At 43.5% G+C, this 18303-nt stretch overlaps 2 protein-coding genes across 4 annotated transcripts in view; one reads left to right on the top strand and one right to left on the bottom strand.

Moving 5' to 3' along the window:
• Window positions 1-194: 194 nt before the first annotated feature.
• The window catches only part of LOC110537974 (adenosine receptor A1-like), a 46363-nt gene continuing 28254 nt past the window's right edge, over window positions 195-18303 (bottom strand). For 2 of the 3 annotated variants that reach the window (XM_021624473.3, XM_090192753.1), the window contains exons 2-3: window positions 3721-4090; window positions 195-2423 (exon numbers count right to left, since the gene is read on the bottom strand). In XM_021624473.3, the coding sequence (XP_021480148.2) occupies window positions 1598-2423; window positions 3721-4082 (1188 nt within the window). In that variant the 5' untranslated portion in view covers window positions 4083-4090 and the 3' untranslated portion in view covers window positions 195-1597. Of the gene's footprint in view, window positions 2424-3720; window positions 4091-9229; window positions 9509-18303 lie in introns of those variants that run through there. The other variant, XM_021624466.3, reaches the window with a different exon arrangement.
• rps19 (ribosomal protein S19) lies at window positions 12451-18087 on the top strand. Its single transcript, XM_021624488.3, has 6 exons — window positions 12451-12525; window positions 13472-13542; window positions 15238-15338; window positions 15543-15726; window positions 16764-16818; window positions 18021-18087. The coding sequence occupies exons 2-6, from the start codon at window positions 13472-13474 to the stop codon at window positions 18063-18065; spliced, it is 456 nt and encodes a 151-aa protein (XP_021480163.1). The 5' UTR covers window positions 12451-12525; the 3' UTR covers window positions 18066-18087.

The following is an 18303-nucleotide window of genomic DNA, read 5'->3' as shown; positions in this document are numbered from 1 at the left end:
AGCGAGAGCGAGAGCGAGAGAGAGAGAGAGAGAGAGAGAGAGAGAGAGAGAGAGAGAGAGAGAGAGAGAGAGAGAGAGAGAGAGAGAGAGAGAGAGAGAGAGAGAGAGAGAGAGAGAGCAGGTGAGAGAGAGTGCATGTAGATAAGTGCATAATTTTTCACACCAACGTAGCCAGAAGATGAACAATCCAATTAGTTAGAGCAAGGCCTTTTATTTAAGGAGAGTGTTAGATTTACACAGTTAATCAAAACAGCCATGAAAAACGTTTCTCTGCTATAATTATGAGGGCGTCGCCGGACCAACCATGCTGTTATTACTGTGTGTTTAATTAAACATGATCAAAGCCAGATCTATAGCATCCGCAGCAGCAGCAGCAGAAGGCATGTTACAATGCAGACACATCCTGATCTAGTCCCAGGCTTAGTTCTGGATCAGTGTGAGATGAGAAGTCAGCTGCGTGATATTTACTCTCTCAGTAGCTAGGTTTCCATCCAATTGGCGACAGATTTTCGTGTGAAAGTCCTCATTAAAACATTTTACCACCAGAGATGTGTTTCCAACAAATGTTCTCATTGCTGATAAAAAAAACTGTGCACGATGATGTAATACACATAAAAATAACGTTTGCAGTTAAATTCCCATGTACTGAATAAAAAATATAACATAATTGTCAACTCTACTGATGGTTTAGTCACAAAAAATGTTTGCCATTATATAGCAAATATGCCCACTCTGGTTTGGCACTTGCGCTCAAGACAACAGCTGACAGATACAGTGTGGTTGATGAGATTATTCTGGATAAAAGAGCAAGATCATTTTAATTAGTTAAATGGCAGAGGGAGACCCTCAATATTTATTGTAAAGGAGCATGACGTTCATCACTTGCATTTTCACCACCCTGTAAAGTTGATTATCATTTACTAAATCTGTAGCCTAATAAACGACATGGTTTCCCGAGTCGTAGTGGAAGGACCACAAACCATGTCATTGTGTGACTCCGAGTTTACTTCGGTATGATGGTTATAAAGGTATGATTATTATATAAATATATGCGAGGCGTTTCCTCGCTATTTCTCACATTATGAATTTTACAGATACAAAAAGATCCCAGCTTGTCTAGCGTATTTTGTTTGGCTGACATTTGGAACGTCTACTGACAAATTAGATGTTTCCATCAGGCCTGTCTTGACCTTTTTTATCCGAAATGTACTTTACACAGCATAAAAAGGTTGGATGTAAGCCTGGTTAGTGACCTTATTTGATATGGGACTCAATAATTAAACAGTACAGTGTGTGAAAAACGAATTAACTAGTATGTGCTACTGACAGGTTGATGAATATATATGGGGAAACATACACAAAGAAGCTCCTTGTGAATCACACAATGATACATGGCGCTGTTTACACACAATGATTGGAACTTATGTTTGTGGGCAAACCTCCAGGGAAATTGGATGTTCAGCAATTTCGATGTATTACCATATTAGACATGTGTGTAAACAGAGCCTAAGAGATTGAATTAGAACATATGAGATGGGAATGCTGGTGTTGTAACAACGTGTTAACACACACACCTTCCCTGTTTTCCCGTTCCATGTTACACACACACATCTGGGCACAGCCTCCCTTTGAGTGAACAGGATGCCGCCTGCACAGCTGAACACAGGGCTCCGCCCACCGTCTTACCCCCTATGGGGGCCAGGTGGGGCAGAGGTACCTGTTCGGCCCCCACCCGTTGTGTGGGAATGGTGACGAGGAGAGGGGGCACCAGACCATACAGCTGCGACAGGAGCGAGACCAGCGGGAAAGCCCAGGTCGGGGGCAATGTGCCTGGGGAGAAAAGCAGGAGGGAGTGGGTGATGTGAAGGGGCAGGCACAGGAGGACAAGAAGGCAGAGGGAGAGGCCTAGGGAGCGGGCACGGGGAGAGCGGTGTTTTGGGGGGCCAGAGCCCGGACCATCAGGGTCCTGTCTGGGCATCACACAGACCAGATCTAGGTAAATGGCCAGCAGGCTCATTAGGGGGAGCAGGAAGACGGTCACCCCATAGACATAGACCAGGAACTGGGGGCTGAGAACAGTGTCGGGGGCACACACCCCCCAGTGGCTCCCATGGATCTCTGCATAGGTGAAGTTATGGAGATCCTCCACGTAGAACTTAGACAGGAAGCCGCCGTAAGGGAGGTACTTCCCGATCACAGAGCGGTCCTGGTTGTACTTGGGAGGCATCGGACGGGGAGGAGGGGAGGTCCAGTTGCCTGGGGGGATGCCGTCCAGCCCCAGCCCATCCAGCCATCCCTCTTCCCCTCCCCAGGTGTCCAGGACGTTCCAGCCGATGAACTGGGCAAAGGAGGAGAGGACAGAGGCCACCCAGCACAGCAGGACCACACACAGGGCCCGACGACGTGTCACCAGCAAACTGTACCTGAAACAGAGAGAGAACCCAGTGGGTCAAATGAAGCCAGCATGAACTGATGTTCTAGAGCAGGGTCTTCAACCTTGTTTACCCAGGGACCCCCGCCGAGGCAAACTGGCAACCCAGGGAGCCCCATCATATGTTAACCAAAAATGTATTTTTCACGTCTTGTCTTATCATCAGGTGAATGATAATGGTGAGGAGAAGTAACATGAACCAACATTTTAAAATTAATAGATTTGGTAGACAGTTTTTTATTATTTTGACCTCCCCACATTATAATTGGAAGTATAAACACTAACATAGCCTATTAGCTAGACAAAGGTAACTCCAAACACATTTTTGCTAAAAGTAGCTGTTTAGCTGGTTAAAAAAAAGGTAAAACATGTGTCGTCAAAAATGTTTGTCCAAATCAAGAAAGCTTACCAGCAACCAATGGCACTTTCTGTGACCCGTACGTTTCAACGCCAATGTCAGATACTCCAGTCAGCCGAGATGGGCAGTATTTCTGTTACATGTATTTGAAATATGTCTTTCAATTACTTCTGACTACTCTGTCATTTGTTTTACCCTGGGCTGAACTACACTCCAATGTATTTTGTAACATTATACTTTCGACAGCTGTAATTAGTATTTTAAAAATACAAAATACATTTTCTATACTATTTTCTATAGCGGTTTCCCCTGCGTTGGTATCAAAAGTCTGATGGCACTATGGTGTGATAAGAGCATCTGCTTAATGAACTAAATATAAATGTATATGTAAAAATGAACAATTGCAAAGCATGTTGAGTAGTATTCTCCACTTCAAAACAAGGCCAATAATAATACCCAGTGTGCTTTGCTGTTCATTTTGGTAAATTTTCACATATACAGTACACAGGGGATAATGGGGAAGATGGGCAACACCTGGAGGGGGTGGAGACAATCACAAGGACAGGTGAAACAGATCAGGGTGTGACAGATATTTTGTCATCGTATTGTGTAATCAGTCATTTTTCCCCATCCCTCCCAATGAGTGTAATGAGCTCCAATGAGTGTAATGAGTTCATTGAGTGTAATTTGCTCAATATAAGGAGTTGAGAAATAAAATAATCATAATTTGAAAGAAGATTTTCTCACATTTTCTACTGTATGTAATAATACAATTGTTTATTCTGTTGTTTCTAGCATTATTCATAAAAAATATATATTTGTTTCACTTTTTGGTTTGTTTTTCATTTTATATTTTTGTCAGAACTCCGGTGGAATACCCCTGGTCTAGAGTTTAGCTTTGGTACTTTTTACCCCCCTCTCTCTGACTCACCTGCTCCCCATGCGGTGCTTCAGGTGGGAGTTGAGGGTCATGAGCAGCAGCAGGCAGACAGTGAACTGCCTGACCAGCAGAGGACAGCACACCAGGGTGATGCAGGTGTACAGGCACTGGGGACTCCTCAGGTTCAGCAGCACAGAGACAGGAACCCCCACCGCACCCCCCACTGCCCCCACCCAGCCCAGACACAACTTCAGGCAGGCAGAAACACTCCCGCTCCGGGTATGACCACCTCCACCCTGGCCTCCTCCATCCTCCTGCATTCCACCACCAACCATAGACATCCTCACACTCACCACGATCACCGACACAGATACCACACACTGACTCACCGAGTTCAGCCACATGTGCTCCATGGCTGAACCTAAGAGGGGGACAGAGACAAACAGGTGGGGGAGGTGGCAGAGGAAAGAGAGAGGATGACAAGAGTGAAACTGGTTGAGGTGTCAAACCTAGAGTAACTCTAAGAGATCATTCAAAGTTCCTTCTGCACTTGTCCCAACAGTGAATGTCCTATCATGGCTCCCTAGCTAATTATACCATTGAACAATTGGCTCTTTCATCCCCTCCTCACCCGTGAAACTGGCTTCCGGGTGAGGTTGATAATTATTATTTATATTTTTGTACCTTTATTTAACTTGGCAAGTCAGTTAATTAAGAACAAATTCTTATTTACAATGACGGCCTACCAAAAGGCAATAGGCCTCCTGCAGGGACGGGGGCTGGGATTAAAATATAAAATAATATCACTGTTGTAGAGGGTGCATTATTATTATTATTATTATTTGACCCTGCTGGTCATCTATGAACATTTGAACATCTTGGCCATGTTTTGTTCTAATCTCCACCCAGTACAGCCAGAAGTGGACTGGCCACCCCTCAGAGCCTGGCTCCTCTCTAGGGTTCTTCCTAGGTTCCTGCCTTTCTAGGGAGTTTTTCCTAGCCACCGTGCTTCTACATCTGAAATGCTTGCTGTTTGGGGTTTTAGGCTGGGTTTCTGTACAGCACTTTTTGACATCGGCTGATGTTTATTTATTTATTTATTTCACACGGTAGGCAAGTTGAGAACAAGTTCTCATTTACAATTGCAACCTGGTCAAGATAAGGCAAAGCAGTTTGACACATACAACAACACAGAGTTACACATGGAGTAAAACAAACATACAGTCAATAATACAATAGAAAAATAAGTCTATATACAATGTCAGCAAATGAGGTGAGATAAGGGAGTAAAAGGTAAATAAAAGGCCATGGTGGCGAAGTAAATACAATATAGCAAGTAAAACACTGGAATGGTAGATTTGCAGTGGAATAATGTGCAAAGTAGAAATATAAATAATGGGGTGGAAAGGAGCAAAATAACTAAATAAATACAGTAGGGGAAGAGGTAGTTGTTTGGGCCAAATTATAGATGGGCTATGTACAGGTGCAGTAATCTGTGAGCTGCTCTGACAGCTGGTGCTTAAAGCTAGTGAGGGAGATAAGTGTTTCCAGTTTCAGAGATTTTTGTAGTTCGTTCCAGTCATTGGCAGCAGAGAACTGGAAGGAGAGGCGGCCAAAGGAAGAATTGGTTTTGGGGGTGACCAGAGAGATATACCTGCTGGAGCGCGTGCTACAGGTGGGTGCTGCTATGGTGACCAGCGAGCTGAGATAAGGGGGGACTTTACCTAGCAGGGTCTTGTAGATGACCTGGGTTTGGCGACGAGTATGAAGCGAGGGCCAGCCAACGAGATCATACAGGTCGCAGTCGTGGGTAGTATATGGGGCTTTGGTGACAAAACGGATGGCACTGTGATAGACTACATCCAATTTATTGAGTAGGGTATTGGAGGCTATTTTGTAGATGACATCGCCGAAGTCGAGGATCGGTAGGATGGTCAGTTTTACGAGGGTATGTTTGGCAGCATGAGTGAAGGATGCTTTGTTGCGAAATAGGAAGCCGATTCTAGATTTAACTTTGGATTGGAGATGTTTGATGTGAGTCTGGAAGGAGAGTTTACAGTCTAAACAGACACCTAGGTATTTGTAGTTGTCCACATATTCTAAGTCAGAACCGTCCAGAGTAGTGATGCTGGACGGGCGGGCAGGTGCAGGCAGGGATCGATTGAAAAGCATGCATTTAGTTTTACTTGTATTTAAGAGCAGTTGGAGGCCACGGAAGGAGAGCTGTATGGCATTGAAGCTCGTCTGGATGGTTGTTAACACAGTGTCCAAAGAAGGGCCAGAAGTATACAGAATGGTGTCGTCTGCGTAGAGGTGGATCAGAGACTCACCAGCAGCAAAAGCGACATCATTGATGTTTACAGAGAAGAGAGTCAGCCCAAGAATTGAACCCTGTGGCACCCCCATAGAGACTGCCAGAGGCCCGGACAAAAGGCCCACCGATTTGACACACTGAACTCTATCAGAGAAGTAGTTGGTGAACCAGGCGAGACAGTCATTTGAGAAACCAAGGCTATGGAGTCTGCCGATGAGGATGTGGGGATTGACAGAGTCGAAAGCCTTGGCCAGGTCGATGAATACGGCTGCACAGTAATGTCTCTTATCGGTGGCCTTAGAAAGACAGGGTAGACCTTAGAAAGACAGGGTAGGATAGATATAGGTCTGTAGCAGTTTGGGTCTAGAGTGTCACCCCCTTTGAAGAGGGGGATGACCGCGGCAGCTTTCCAATCTTTTGGAATCTCAGACGACACGAAAGAGAGGTTGAACAGGTTAGTAATAGGGGTTGCAACATTTTCGGCAGATAGTTTTAGAAAGAAAGCGTCCAGATTTTCTAGCCCGGCTGATTTGTAGGGGTCCTCAGGCTATCTCTGATGTCAGGCTATCAGGCTATCTCTGATGTAGATTGCAACACCGCCCCCTTTGGTCGTTCTATCTTGTCTGGAAATGTTGTAGTTAGGGATGGAGATTTCATAGTTTTTGATGGTCTTCCTAAGCCAGGATTCAAACACAGCTAGGACATCCAGGTTGGCAGAGTGTGCTAATAAAACAAACTGGCAGTGAATAAAACAAACTTAGGGAGGAGGCTTCTAATGTTAACATGCATGAAACCAAGGCTATTACGGTTACAGAAGTCATCAAAAGAGAGAGCCTGGGGAATAGGAGTGGAGCTAGGCACTGCAGGGCCTGGATTCACATCTACATCGCCAGAGGAAGAGGATGAGTAGGATAAGGGTACGGCTAAAAGCTATGAGAATTGGTCGTCTAGGACGTCTGGAACAGAAAGTAAAAAGAGCAGGTTTCTGGGGGCGATAAAATAGCTTCAAGGTATAATGTACAGACAAAGGTAAGGTAGGATGTGAATAGAGTGGAGGTAAACCTAGGCATTGAGTGATGATGAGAGAGATATTGTCTCTAGAAACATCATTGAAACCAGGTGATGTCATTGTATGTGTGGGTGGTGGAACTGAACGGTTGGATAAGGTATAATGAGCAGGGCTAGAGGCTCTACAGTGAAATAAGCCAATAAACACTAACCAGAACAGCAATGGACAAGGCATATTGACATTAAGGAGAGGCATGCTTAGCCAAGTGATCATAAGGGTCCAGTGAGTAGTGAGGTTGGTAGGGGTCACGGCGATTCAGACAGCTAGCCGGGCCATGGGTAGCAAGCTGGCAGAGATGGAGGTCTGTTTTTAGCCACCTCGTGCGTTTCCGCCGGTAGATTAGTGGGGTTCCGTGTGGTAGAGGGGACCAATCCAATTGGCAAAATAGATATAGTTATAGTGACCCAAGAAAATTGTCTGATGGACCTATTCAGATAGCAGCCGATAAGACAGCTAACGATTAGAGGGCCGCAGATGGGCGTTCAGGTAACGTTGCGACGGAGGGGCCAGTTGGATAACTCCCTCGGGCAGATAACGTCGGTAGTCCAGTTGTGAAGGCCCGGTGGGGCTCCGCGTACACAGTAAAACGGGTCCGGATAGGTGATTGTAGCCCAGGAGTGGCTGATGGAACTCTTCAGCTGCCTAGCTCCGGAATAATTTATGTTTGCTCCGGGACCGACGTAAGCCAACAGTCACTTGGATAGCAGCTAGCTAGCTGCAAGATCCAGGTGTAAATGTCCAGAGCTTGCGGTAGAAATCCGGGGATATGGAGAGAAAATAGGTCCGGTATGCTCTGGTCTGAGTCGTGTTGTACAAAACTGGCGATAGATTTTCGAGCTAAAGGATAACCACCAACCGTGGTTAGCTGAATACTAACGTTAGCCAGTGAATTGGCTAGCTTCTGGCTAGCTTCTGTTGTGGATTTCAGATTTGAGGTGAATAAATGTTAATGTTAAAAGGGCTTTATAAATAAATGTGATTGAGAGTGATTGAGCATGGCAGCAATAAATGTCCACACAGCATAGTAGCAACACAACATGACAACATGGTAGCAACACAACAATGCAGCAGCACAACATGGTAGCAGCACAAAATAAGGTATAAACATTATTGGGCACATGAGGAAGCATTCTCAGTCAATTTACCTGGGACATAAAAAAAATAAGAAAAAGACAATGGCAATAGTTTGAGAAGAAAGGGGGTAAGAATGGAGAGAGTGAGTGGGAGGTCTAAAAGAGAAAGATTGATTGAGAAAAGCGAGTGGTAGGAGGACAGAGTAAAGGAAAAATAAATGAAAAGGGAGACGCAGAGGCAGGAAGTTGAGGGGGAGAGATGGTTAAATATTTGTTCTAGGTATTAGAGACCTGTACTGGTACTTGGAGAATGAAAAGGTCAGCGTAGACTGGACCTGACAGAGCACTCACACTGAGGATGTGAGCACCATGCAAACACAGTGTAGAGAGGGTAGGCTCTGTGAAACAGACCGCTAACATTGCACACTGCAGCAGACAGACAGAGCAGGAGACATTGGTGTGAACTTGCTCGAGTGTGATTGACAGGTAATTTCAGAACATTTTCAAACAATGGTCTCAAAGAAAGCAAAGCGTCTGGATATTGAAATAGCAGATTTAGCTCTGTAATATGCCACCTGTCTCCTCAGAATAATGAGTTTGACCTTCTCAGGACATCCAGACGACAAGTTGTCCGTTTTCATAATAATTATGACTGACTGGAATAATTGTTTTATACAGCTGCATAATCAGTTGATACAGTTGTCTCCTGTCCTGCTCCTTGAAGGGCCTTAAAATAATTATTGGAGTTCATTCCATCTTATGTGGTTGTCTTCAGTTTGAATCTGTGACTGGTCGCTTTCAATGTGATTCATTTACTTTTGCTAATCAATTAAGCATTGAGAGACAACACAAGCATACAGACTCACAGCCACACTACACAGTCAGAGCTTTAGATTTAGATAGTAGGAATCTCAATGGATGACAGAAAATATGAAAGAGAATATAATGGAAGGAGAATGGATAGAGAACAGAAGGTGATTTTGTGGACCCCAGAAAGAGAAGCTGCAGCTCTATCGCAACAGCTAATGGGGATCCTAATAAAATACCAAATACCAAAATAGAGCTGTCTAGAACAGTAGAATAAATGAGAAAAGACCAAATTACCTGATATGTTGTGGATGTATAGCTCTGGATAAGAGCGTCTGCTAAATGACTAAAATGTAAATGTAAAATGTAAGTCTATGACAGTTCTAATCTGTCCTCTGTAAACCTTCCCTCGTTCTTTACCTCCCTATCTCTTCCTCTCACTCTATTCTTCTGTGCTGACTGACAGAATAAACTCACATTCATAAACCGTCATTACCCTCTCTGCCCACCTATCTCCTGGTCGTGTCTATACAAACATATCAATTGTGTCAATGTTGAAGCAGTGCTAACCTTTCCACCTGAGCTGTGCAAAGGTCACCACAAGCATTGTAAATAAGTAAATAAAAAGACCAAGGTTATAGTTAACACATATACTCGCAAACACACACACTCAAGTCAATCGAACGTGTACAAATTCGCACACACGCACACACACACACACACACACACACACACACACACACCACACACACACACACACACACACACACACACACACACGAAAGGAGACACTCAAACGTGTGTAAACATAATAGCACAGATGGAAGAGATGATGAACAGAGAAAAACAACGGAGAGAAATCAGAGAGGGACAGAGAACGCAATCTCTTATCCACTGAAGGGTTTGGGCATTGTTCTGTGGCAGCAGTACTATCACACGTGCCGTGTTTCAGGCAGCAGTACATTTACACGTGTCGTGTTTCAGGCAGCAGTACATTTACACGTGCCATGTTTCAGGCAGCAGTACATTTACACGTGCCGTGTTTCAGGCAGCAGTACATTTACACGTGCCATGTTTCAGGCAGCAGTACATTTACACGTGCCATGTTTCAGGCAGCAGTACATTTACACGTGCCGTGTTTCAGGCAGCAGTACATTAACACCTGCCGTGTTTCAGGCAGCAGTGCATTTATTTTTCAACTGCTATTTCTAGGATAACAAAGAGCAAATTAAGTGCCATTGTTTTTTTTTCCATGGATGAAATGTACCATGAGAAATAAAGAATGATTGTTGCATGCAGAATTCAAAGGAATTTGATAATGATCTCTGTCAGTAGGCTATTTGTAGAAATCCCTTAAGAATAAGGAATGGTTTTATATGGTATGTATAAACTGGAAGTAGAAGCCTAAGTGTTGTTGTCCATTGGTTTACTCCAATTAGAGGAGGGATGGTAGGGTTAGGGGAAAATAATAAAGGAAAATGTATATATTTTTACATACAGTGCCTTGCGAAAGTATTCGGCCCCCTTGAACTTTGCGACCTTTTGCCACATTTCAGGCTTCAAACATAAAGATATAAAACTGTATTTTTTTGTGAAGAATCAACAACAAGTGGGACACAATCATGAAGTGGAACGACATTTATTGGATATTTCAAACTTTTTTAACAAATCAAAAACTGAAAAATTGGGCGTGCAAAATTATTCAGCCCCTTTACTTTCAGTGCAGCAAACTCTCTCCAGAAGTTCAGTGAGGATCTCTGAATGATCTAATGTTGACCTAAATGACTAATGATGATAAATACAATCCACCTGTGTGTAATCAAGTCTCCGTATAAATGCACCTGCACTGTGATAGTCTCAGAGGTCCGTTAAAAGCGCAGAGAGCATCATGAAGAACAAGAAACACACCAGGCAGGTCCGAGATACTGTTGTGAAGAAGTTTAAAGCCGGATTTGGATACAAAAAGATTTCCCAAGCTTTAAACATCCCAAGGAGCACTGTGCAAGCGATAATATTGAAATGGAAGGAGTATCAGACCACTGCAAATCTACCAAGACCTGGCCGTCCCTCTAAACTTTCAGCTCATACAAGGAGAAGACTGATCAGAGATGCAGCCAAGAGGCCCATGATCACTCTGGATGAACTGCAGAGATCTACAGCTGAGGTGGGAGACTCTGTCCATAGGACAACAATCAGTCGTATATTGCACAAATCTGGCCTTTATGGAAGAGTGGCAAGAAGAAAGCCATTTCTTAAAGATATCCATAAAAAGTGTTGTTTAAAGTTTGCCACAAGCCACCTGGGAGACACACCAAACATGTGGAAGAAGGTGCTCTGGTCAGATGAAACCAAAATTGAACTTTTTGGCAACAATGCAAAACGTTATGTTTGGCGTAAAAGCAACACAGCTCATCACCTTGAACACACCATCTCCACTGTCAAACATGGTGGTGGCAACATCATGGTTTGGGCCTGCTTTTCTTCAGCAGGGACAGGGAAGATGGTTAAAATTGATGGGAAGATGGATGGAGCCAAATACAGGACCATTCTGGAAGAAAACCTGATGGAGTCTGCAAAAGACCTGAGACTGGGACGGAGATTTGTCTTCCAACAAGACAATGATCCAAAACATAAAGCAAAATCTACAATGGAATGGTTCAAAAATAAACATATCCAGGTGTTAGAATGGCCAAGTCAAAGTCCAGACCTGAATCCAATCGAGAATCTGTGGAATGAACTGAAAACTGCTGTTCACAAATGCTCTCCATCCAACCTCACTGAGCTCGAGCTGTTTTGCAAGGAGGAATGGGAAAAAATGTCAGTCTCTCGATGTGCAAAACTGATAGAGACATACCCCAAGCGATTTACAGCTGTAATCGCAGCAAAAGGTGGCGCTACAAAGTATTAACTTAAGGGGGCTGAATAATTTTGTACGCCCAATTTTTCAGTTTTTGATTTGTTAAAAAAGTTTGAAATATCCAATAAATGTCGTTCCACTTCATGATTGTGTCCCACTTGTTGTTGATTCTTCACAAAAAAATACAGTTTTATATCTTTATGTTTGAAGCCTGAAATGTGGCAAAAGGTCGCAAAGTTCAAGGGGGCCGAATACTTTCGCAAGGCACTGTATATGTATTTTATCTATATATTTACCATAAGATAATATATGGTTACAATGCATTTCACAGGGATATGTCGCAAGATTATTATAATAAAAACATCATTTTTTGAATTACAGCATCCTGGTTATTGCATTCACTGTGCAGATTGTAGTAACATTAGACATTAGTATTCTATTGCTGCAATAAAAAAGTACTTCCACATACCACAAAAAAAAAACTGCTAATTAATTCCTATTGCTGCTCCAGGGCACGTGCCACTTCTTTTACAGACAATTTCATAATTCAATGCTTTTGATTGTGATGTAGCCTTAACCTTGGGCATCAGGTTTTACTCTGATTGGGCTAGAAATGTATCAACCGGGTGAAGGTCCAGGGTGATGTCATATCTCGCGAGAACAAACGAGATCCGCCCGTTTTAACACGGGCTGGAAACCCTGTCTTACCCTCTTCCTCTCGCTGTCCACAAGCAAGGTAAAGAATGTCTGGTCTCCGGCCTTATTTGACCAACTGTATGACATTTTCGTGATAATTATTCTCCCATAACTGACCGCGTATACATTAAACAATCAATTAACAAATACCGGGTTTTCCGGAAAGTCTATAGAGTCCTGTAGATTATTTAGAATAAAATAAAATTGCATGCGGCACTCCACGTAGCTTCCAGTGATGGCTGCCCCCATGCCTTTGCATTGGGCCTAAACATTTCTCGTTTTGTTTGTCCATTTTAGATAAGACAATTATGATATCTGCGCTAACGGTGTCTTCCATTTGAATGTGTTACGCTCGTCGGCAGTTGGACTGTGATCCTTCTTAAACTGTCTTGATTTCTGCCTCGAATTTCTGATCTGGTTACATGTGTCGGTTTATAGGTTCATTGCTAGCATTGTGGCTAACTCCAGTTACCATAATTTTATTTAACGGTGGCTAGTTTGTTGGTGAGATGGTCTGTCCTGATATCAGTTTTTTGCTAAAATTGGACTTCAGATCATTCAGGACTTCGCACAATATGAGGAATGTATATTATCACGATGTAAATGTTTTCCATCGCCGCTGTTTGACAGGAAGATAAGTAGCCTATGGAATTAGCTAGCCAACTAACGTTAGTTGCCTGCTTAAGCAGGCTGTTCATCACCCATCTGGCTAGTTAACTAACTAGTGAGTTAGATAGTGTGGTTTGCAGAAAGGTTATCAATAGTAGTGTATAGAGGTGTAGTCATCAGATGAACTGTTTTGAGTATTGGGGCAGTCGAGTCATCCTATCGTCTGCACATAACTATAAAACTAACCTTAGTTACATGAGTAGCTAGGCTACATATTGAATGTGCTCAGGACCTCAATCTACCCAGGACATTCGTTGCAGTCTACATAGCATCATTCATGCATTGTACCTCATACTGAAGTTCTCTACCTCTGGCAGATGCCTGGTGTCACAGTGAAAGACGTCAACCAGCAGGAGTTTGTCCGTGCCCTGTCGGCTTTCCTGAAGAAGTGAGTTTTCCACTGTTTTTTAATATAAGTATATGTAGTCGCATACACGTGAAACCTTGTTCAATTTTTGCTTTGCAGTGCATTGAGCTTTTGTGAATGACTAACATACAGTTGAAGTCAGAGGTTTACATAGGTTGGAGTCATTAAAACTCATTTTTCAACCACTCCACAAATTTCTTGTTACTAACTATAGTTTTGGCAAGTCAGTTCTACTTTGTGCATGACACGATTTTACCAACAATTGTTTACAGATTATTTAACTTAGAATTCACTATCACAATTCCAGTGGGTCAGAAGTTTACATACACTAAGTTGACTGCCTTTAAATAGCTTGGAAAATTCCAGAAAAGCCATGACGGCTTTAGAAGCTTCTGATAGGCTAATTTACATAATGAGTCAATTGGGGGTGTACCTGTGGATGTATTTCAAGGCCTACCTCCAAACTCAGTGCCTCTTTGCTTGACATCATGGGAAAATCAAAAATCAGCCAAGACCTCAGAAAAAATATGTAGACTTTCCACAAGTCTGGTTCATCCTTGGGAGCAATTTCCAAACACCTGAAGGTACCACGTTCATCTGTACAAACAATAGTACCCAAGTATAAACACCATGGGACCACACAGCCGTCATACCGCTCAGGAAGGAGACGTGTTCTGTCTCCTAGAGATGAATGTACTTTGGTGTGAAAAGTGCAAATCAATCCCAGAACAACAGCAAAGGACCGTGTGAAGATTCTGGAGGAAACAGGTACAAAAGTATCTATATCCACAGTAAAACAAGTCCTATATCGACATAACCTGAATGGCTGCTCAGCAAGGAAGCCACTGCTCCAAAACCACCCATAAAAAAGCCAGACTACGGTTTGCAACTGCACATGGGGACAAAGATGACTTTGAGAAATGTCCTCTGGTCTGATGAAACAAAAATAGAACTGTTTGGCCATAATGACCCTCGTTATGTTTGGAGGACAAGGGGGATGCTTACAGGCCGAAGAACACCATCCCATCCGTGAAGCACGGGGGTGGCAGCATCATGTTGTGGGGGTGCTTTGCTGCAGGAGGGGCTGGTGCACTTCACAAAATAGTTGGCATCATGAGACAGGAAAATTATGTGGATATATTGAAGCAACATCTCAAGACATCAGTCAGGAAGTTAAAACATGGTTGCAAATGGGTCTTCCAAATGGACAATGACCCCAATCATACTTCCAAAGTTGTGGCAAAATGGCTTAAGGACAACGGTCAAGGTATTGGAGTGGCCATCACAAAGCCCTAACCTCAAATCCTATAGAACTTTTGCGGGAAGAACTGAAAAAGCATGTGCGAGCAAGGAGGCCTACATACCTGACTCAGTTACACCAGCTGTCTGGAGGAATTGGCCAAAATTCACCCAACTTATTGTGGGGCGCATGTGGAAGGCTACCTGAAACGTTTGACCAAGTTAATCAATTTAAAGTAAATGCTACCAAATACTGAGTGTATGTAAACTTCTGACCCACTGGGAATGTGATGAAAGAAATAAAAGCTGAAATAAGTCATTCTATTCTAACATTTCACATTCTCAAAATAAAGTGGTGATCCTAAGGCAGGGAATTTTTACTAGGATTAAATGTCAGGAATTGTGAAACTGAGTTTAAATGTATTTGGCAAAGGTGTGTAAACTTCCCACTTCAACTGAATGTTTTTCCTGTTCCAGGTCAGGAAAGCTGAAGGTCCCAGATTGGGTGGACATTGTCAAGCTGGCCAAACACAAGGAGCTGGCCCCCAGCGACGAGAACTGGTTCTACACCAGAGCTGGTATGATTTTGATCATTGACATTCTTCCCTTCAGGACTACCTGTCTGCTCAGGCCGTTAGTCTAGTATGGTAGATCCAATCTGTTATTGGCATTGATTTACACCAAAATTGGCCACAAATGATTTTCCTGACTGTTAGTGCAGAAGTATGTAATAAGATTATTGACTCTGGCTACCAGTGGTGTTAACCTCTTCTCCCTCCCAGCTTCCACAGTGCGCCACCTGTACCTGCGTGGGGGTGCCGGTGTGGGCTCCATGACCAAGATCTATGGTGGTCGCCAGAGGAACGGTGTGTGCCCTGCCCACTTCAGTGTCGGTTCCAAAAACGTGGCCCGCAAGGTGCTGCAGGCCCTCGAGCTTCTCAAGATGGTGGAGAAGAACCCCAACGGGTGAGTAGAACCGCGCTGGTTAGAACATCACCTAGACACTGAGCCAAGGTTGGCGTTGTCATTGGTCCTTAGGGTTAGGTTTAGGGAAGCAAGCAGATCCTACATCTCTACTGAGCACAGAGGGAAACACCGGATATGAACTGTTTTATCACCTTGTCCAGGTCCCAGAGCACCACTGGGTTGACGATTTTAAATCCACGCTTCATGCAACGCTTAAGAGTGATTTTTTTTCTTCCCTTGAAAACATTTTGCCCACTGAACAAACCCGTATACAGACAAAGCATCTTACAAGTGCTCAATTTCATTAGTGTTGATTATATTATTTGCATGAAATCTGGATAAATGTACTATTGTGATCTTACCAGGCTTGTTCAGATTTAATTGATTTAGTAGTTTTGTAGCAATTTCTGCAAATGGTTGGGCACATTTTATCCTATGGCGGCTCTGGCATTACTGTCTCTGGTGTTGTCAGTCGACCTGTGTAAGGGATGTTGATGTAGTCTTTGCTGTGTTACTGTACAGAATGGAGTTGATCCGTTAGTATGGAGGAGTCGGAGGAAGGCCCTAAAAATTCAGACCCCGGCCACCCTAGTCATAGACTGTTTTCTGTTACTGCGCGGTACCGGAGCGCCAAGTCTAGGTTCTAAAGACTTCTTAACAGCTTCTTCCCCCAAGCCACAAGCCAGTTAATCAAATGGCTACCCAGACTATTTGCACACACCCCCCCCCCCCTATGCTGCTGCTACTGTCTATGCATCGTCACTTTAATAACTCTACCCACATGTACACTTCAATTACCTTGACTAACCGCTGCACCTGCACATTGACTCTGTACCGGTACCTCTTGTATATAACCTCACTACTGTTATTTTACTGCTGCTCTAATTATTTAGTTTTTACTTTACACTTATTTTTCTTAACTTCATTGTTGGTTAAGGGCTCGTAAACATTTCACTGTAGTCTACCTGTTGTATTCTGCGCATGTGACAAATTTAGATTAATTTGCTCTGTTGCTGACTGAACCTCTTCTCTCACAGTGGTCGCAGACTAACCGCCCAGGGAACCAGAGATCTGGACAGGATTGCTGGCCAGGTGAAGTCCTTCTCTTTACCCCACCAGCAGTTTTTGGTTACCTACCTTCTGGGGAGTCCATGGGTTGTACAGGCCTGTTCCAGACAAACAGCAAAACTAATAAGTTAAATCAGGACCTTGAGATAATTTGGTCAAATTGGGCTTATTTGTCCTTTCATACGTTCAAGTGGAACCTGTTTGGTGTTATGTGTTTTTTGCATATTCCACTGAGACGCCCTCAGTGTGGTCACGGCCAGGCATCAGCTGTTATTGACTGATACCCTGGAGCAGATGGGGTTAAGTGCCTTGTTCAAGGGCACATCGGCAGATTTTTCATTTAGTCTGCTTGGGGAATCGAAACTAGTAACCTTTCAGTTATTAGCCTAGCGGTTAGAGCGCTGGGCCATCTGCTGCCTTGCTTGGCTGGAACAAAGGCTTTATAGGCCGGGACCAGGGTACTGCCTCGTTCCTCACCATATCAGGCCTGTGGGCCCTTATCTAAAAAGTCGATTCAAACGTTTTGTTGCAGAAATAAGTTTTTCATCACTGAAACATGTCACCCTGCACTTTGATGATAGAACATCCCACAGTGCATGTAACGAGAGCATTAGCACAGTGTTGCCCAAGCATTCAGCCTGCCTTTTGAATTCAGCCAGCTGTCCTTGGTCTAGATTTATTCTGACTTGGCTCCTGAGCCTCACAGCCTGCATAATGAATGTCAGTCTTATTTATATAAAAAAAATACTGTGGTAAAATGAAACAGCAGCTCAGCCACTGTTGGCAGCAATCTGTCTGCCTAAGAGGAACAACAGTGTGACAATCCAAAGGTAAACAAGCAGAGGGAATTTCATGCTGACTGAATCCACCGTATGGTGCAGCTTCTCCCTCTTGGTCCTTTGTAATGAGCTGAATTTAGATGCACTAACCTGGCCCTCCCTGGCTGTTACATGGTGGCGTCATCAATCGGCTCGCTTTGCTCCCCCCTGTGGTGTTTTTGATGGTTTAGAAATAGTTTTTATCCCAAGGAGCTAGGTATGGCATGTGCTGTCGTGACATGACTGGCATTTCTGAGGGGTTCTAGTGAAGTCATGGTCCTCGAGCTGTTTTATTCCAGTGTGATGTGGGCCTCATTACTTTGTTAGATCGAAGGCCCACTTACTCACTGAAGTAACCTCTGAACAAATCTGCAGCACTAAATGTCTTGTTTTCATTTGCTTCCCCAGGTTGCAGCTGCGAAGTTGCCCCCCAAGGCTGCCCCCACAGTTTAATAAATATTTTTTGGAGAAGGTGTAATCTTGTCTGTACTTTTTTCAAACCTGAGCAAGTTGGGATTTATCAACAATAGATGGAAACTCTGGTTGCTTTCATGGGTTCATGGTTTTGCATACCGATGTTAGCTATGTAACCTCTGGTCTTGATGTCATTGGGGGACTAGATTGAAGTGTAGGTGTTTTTGGGATGGTGGTCTGTTGGTTTTTTGTTGAATTCCAATAAACTTCCAAAATA

This window comes from Oncorhynchus mykiss, chromosome 2 (assembly GCF_057628025.1).
Source record: "Oncorhynchus mykiss isolate SJ-2025 chromosome 2, ASM5762802v1, whole genome shotgun sequence".
Taxonomy (NCBI): Eukaryota; Metazoa; Chordata; class Actinopteri; order Salmoniformes; family Salmonidae; genus Oncorhynchus; species Oncorhynchus mykiss.
The sequence above is the reverse complement of the archived record's forward strand: the minus strand, read 5'-3'. Positions and strand labels throughout refer to the sequence as shown.

What these genes read in the sequence shown, in the direction of transcription:
- rps19 (XM_021624488.3), top strand. Translation starts at nt 13,472, where the DNA reads ATGCCTGGTGTCACAGTGAAAGACGTCAACCAGCAGGAGTTTGTCCGT. An exon ending in CTGGTTCTACACCAGAGCTG is followed by an intron (nt 15,339 to 15,542) that starts GTATGATTTTGA and finishes TCTCCCTCCCAG; the next exon opens with CTTCCACAGTGCGCCACCTG. An exon ending in TGGACAGGATTGCTGGCCAG is followed by an intron (nt 16,819 to 18,020) that starts GTGAAGTCCTTC and finishes TTGCTTCCCCAG; the next exon opens with GTTGCAGCTGCGAAGTTGCC.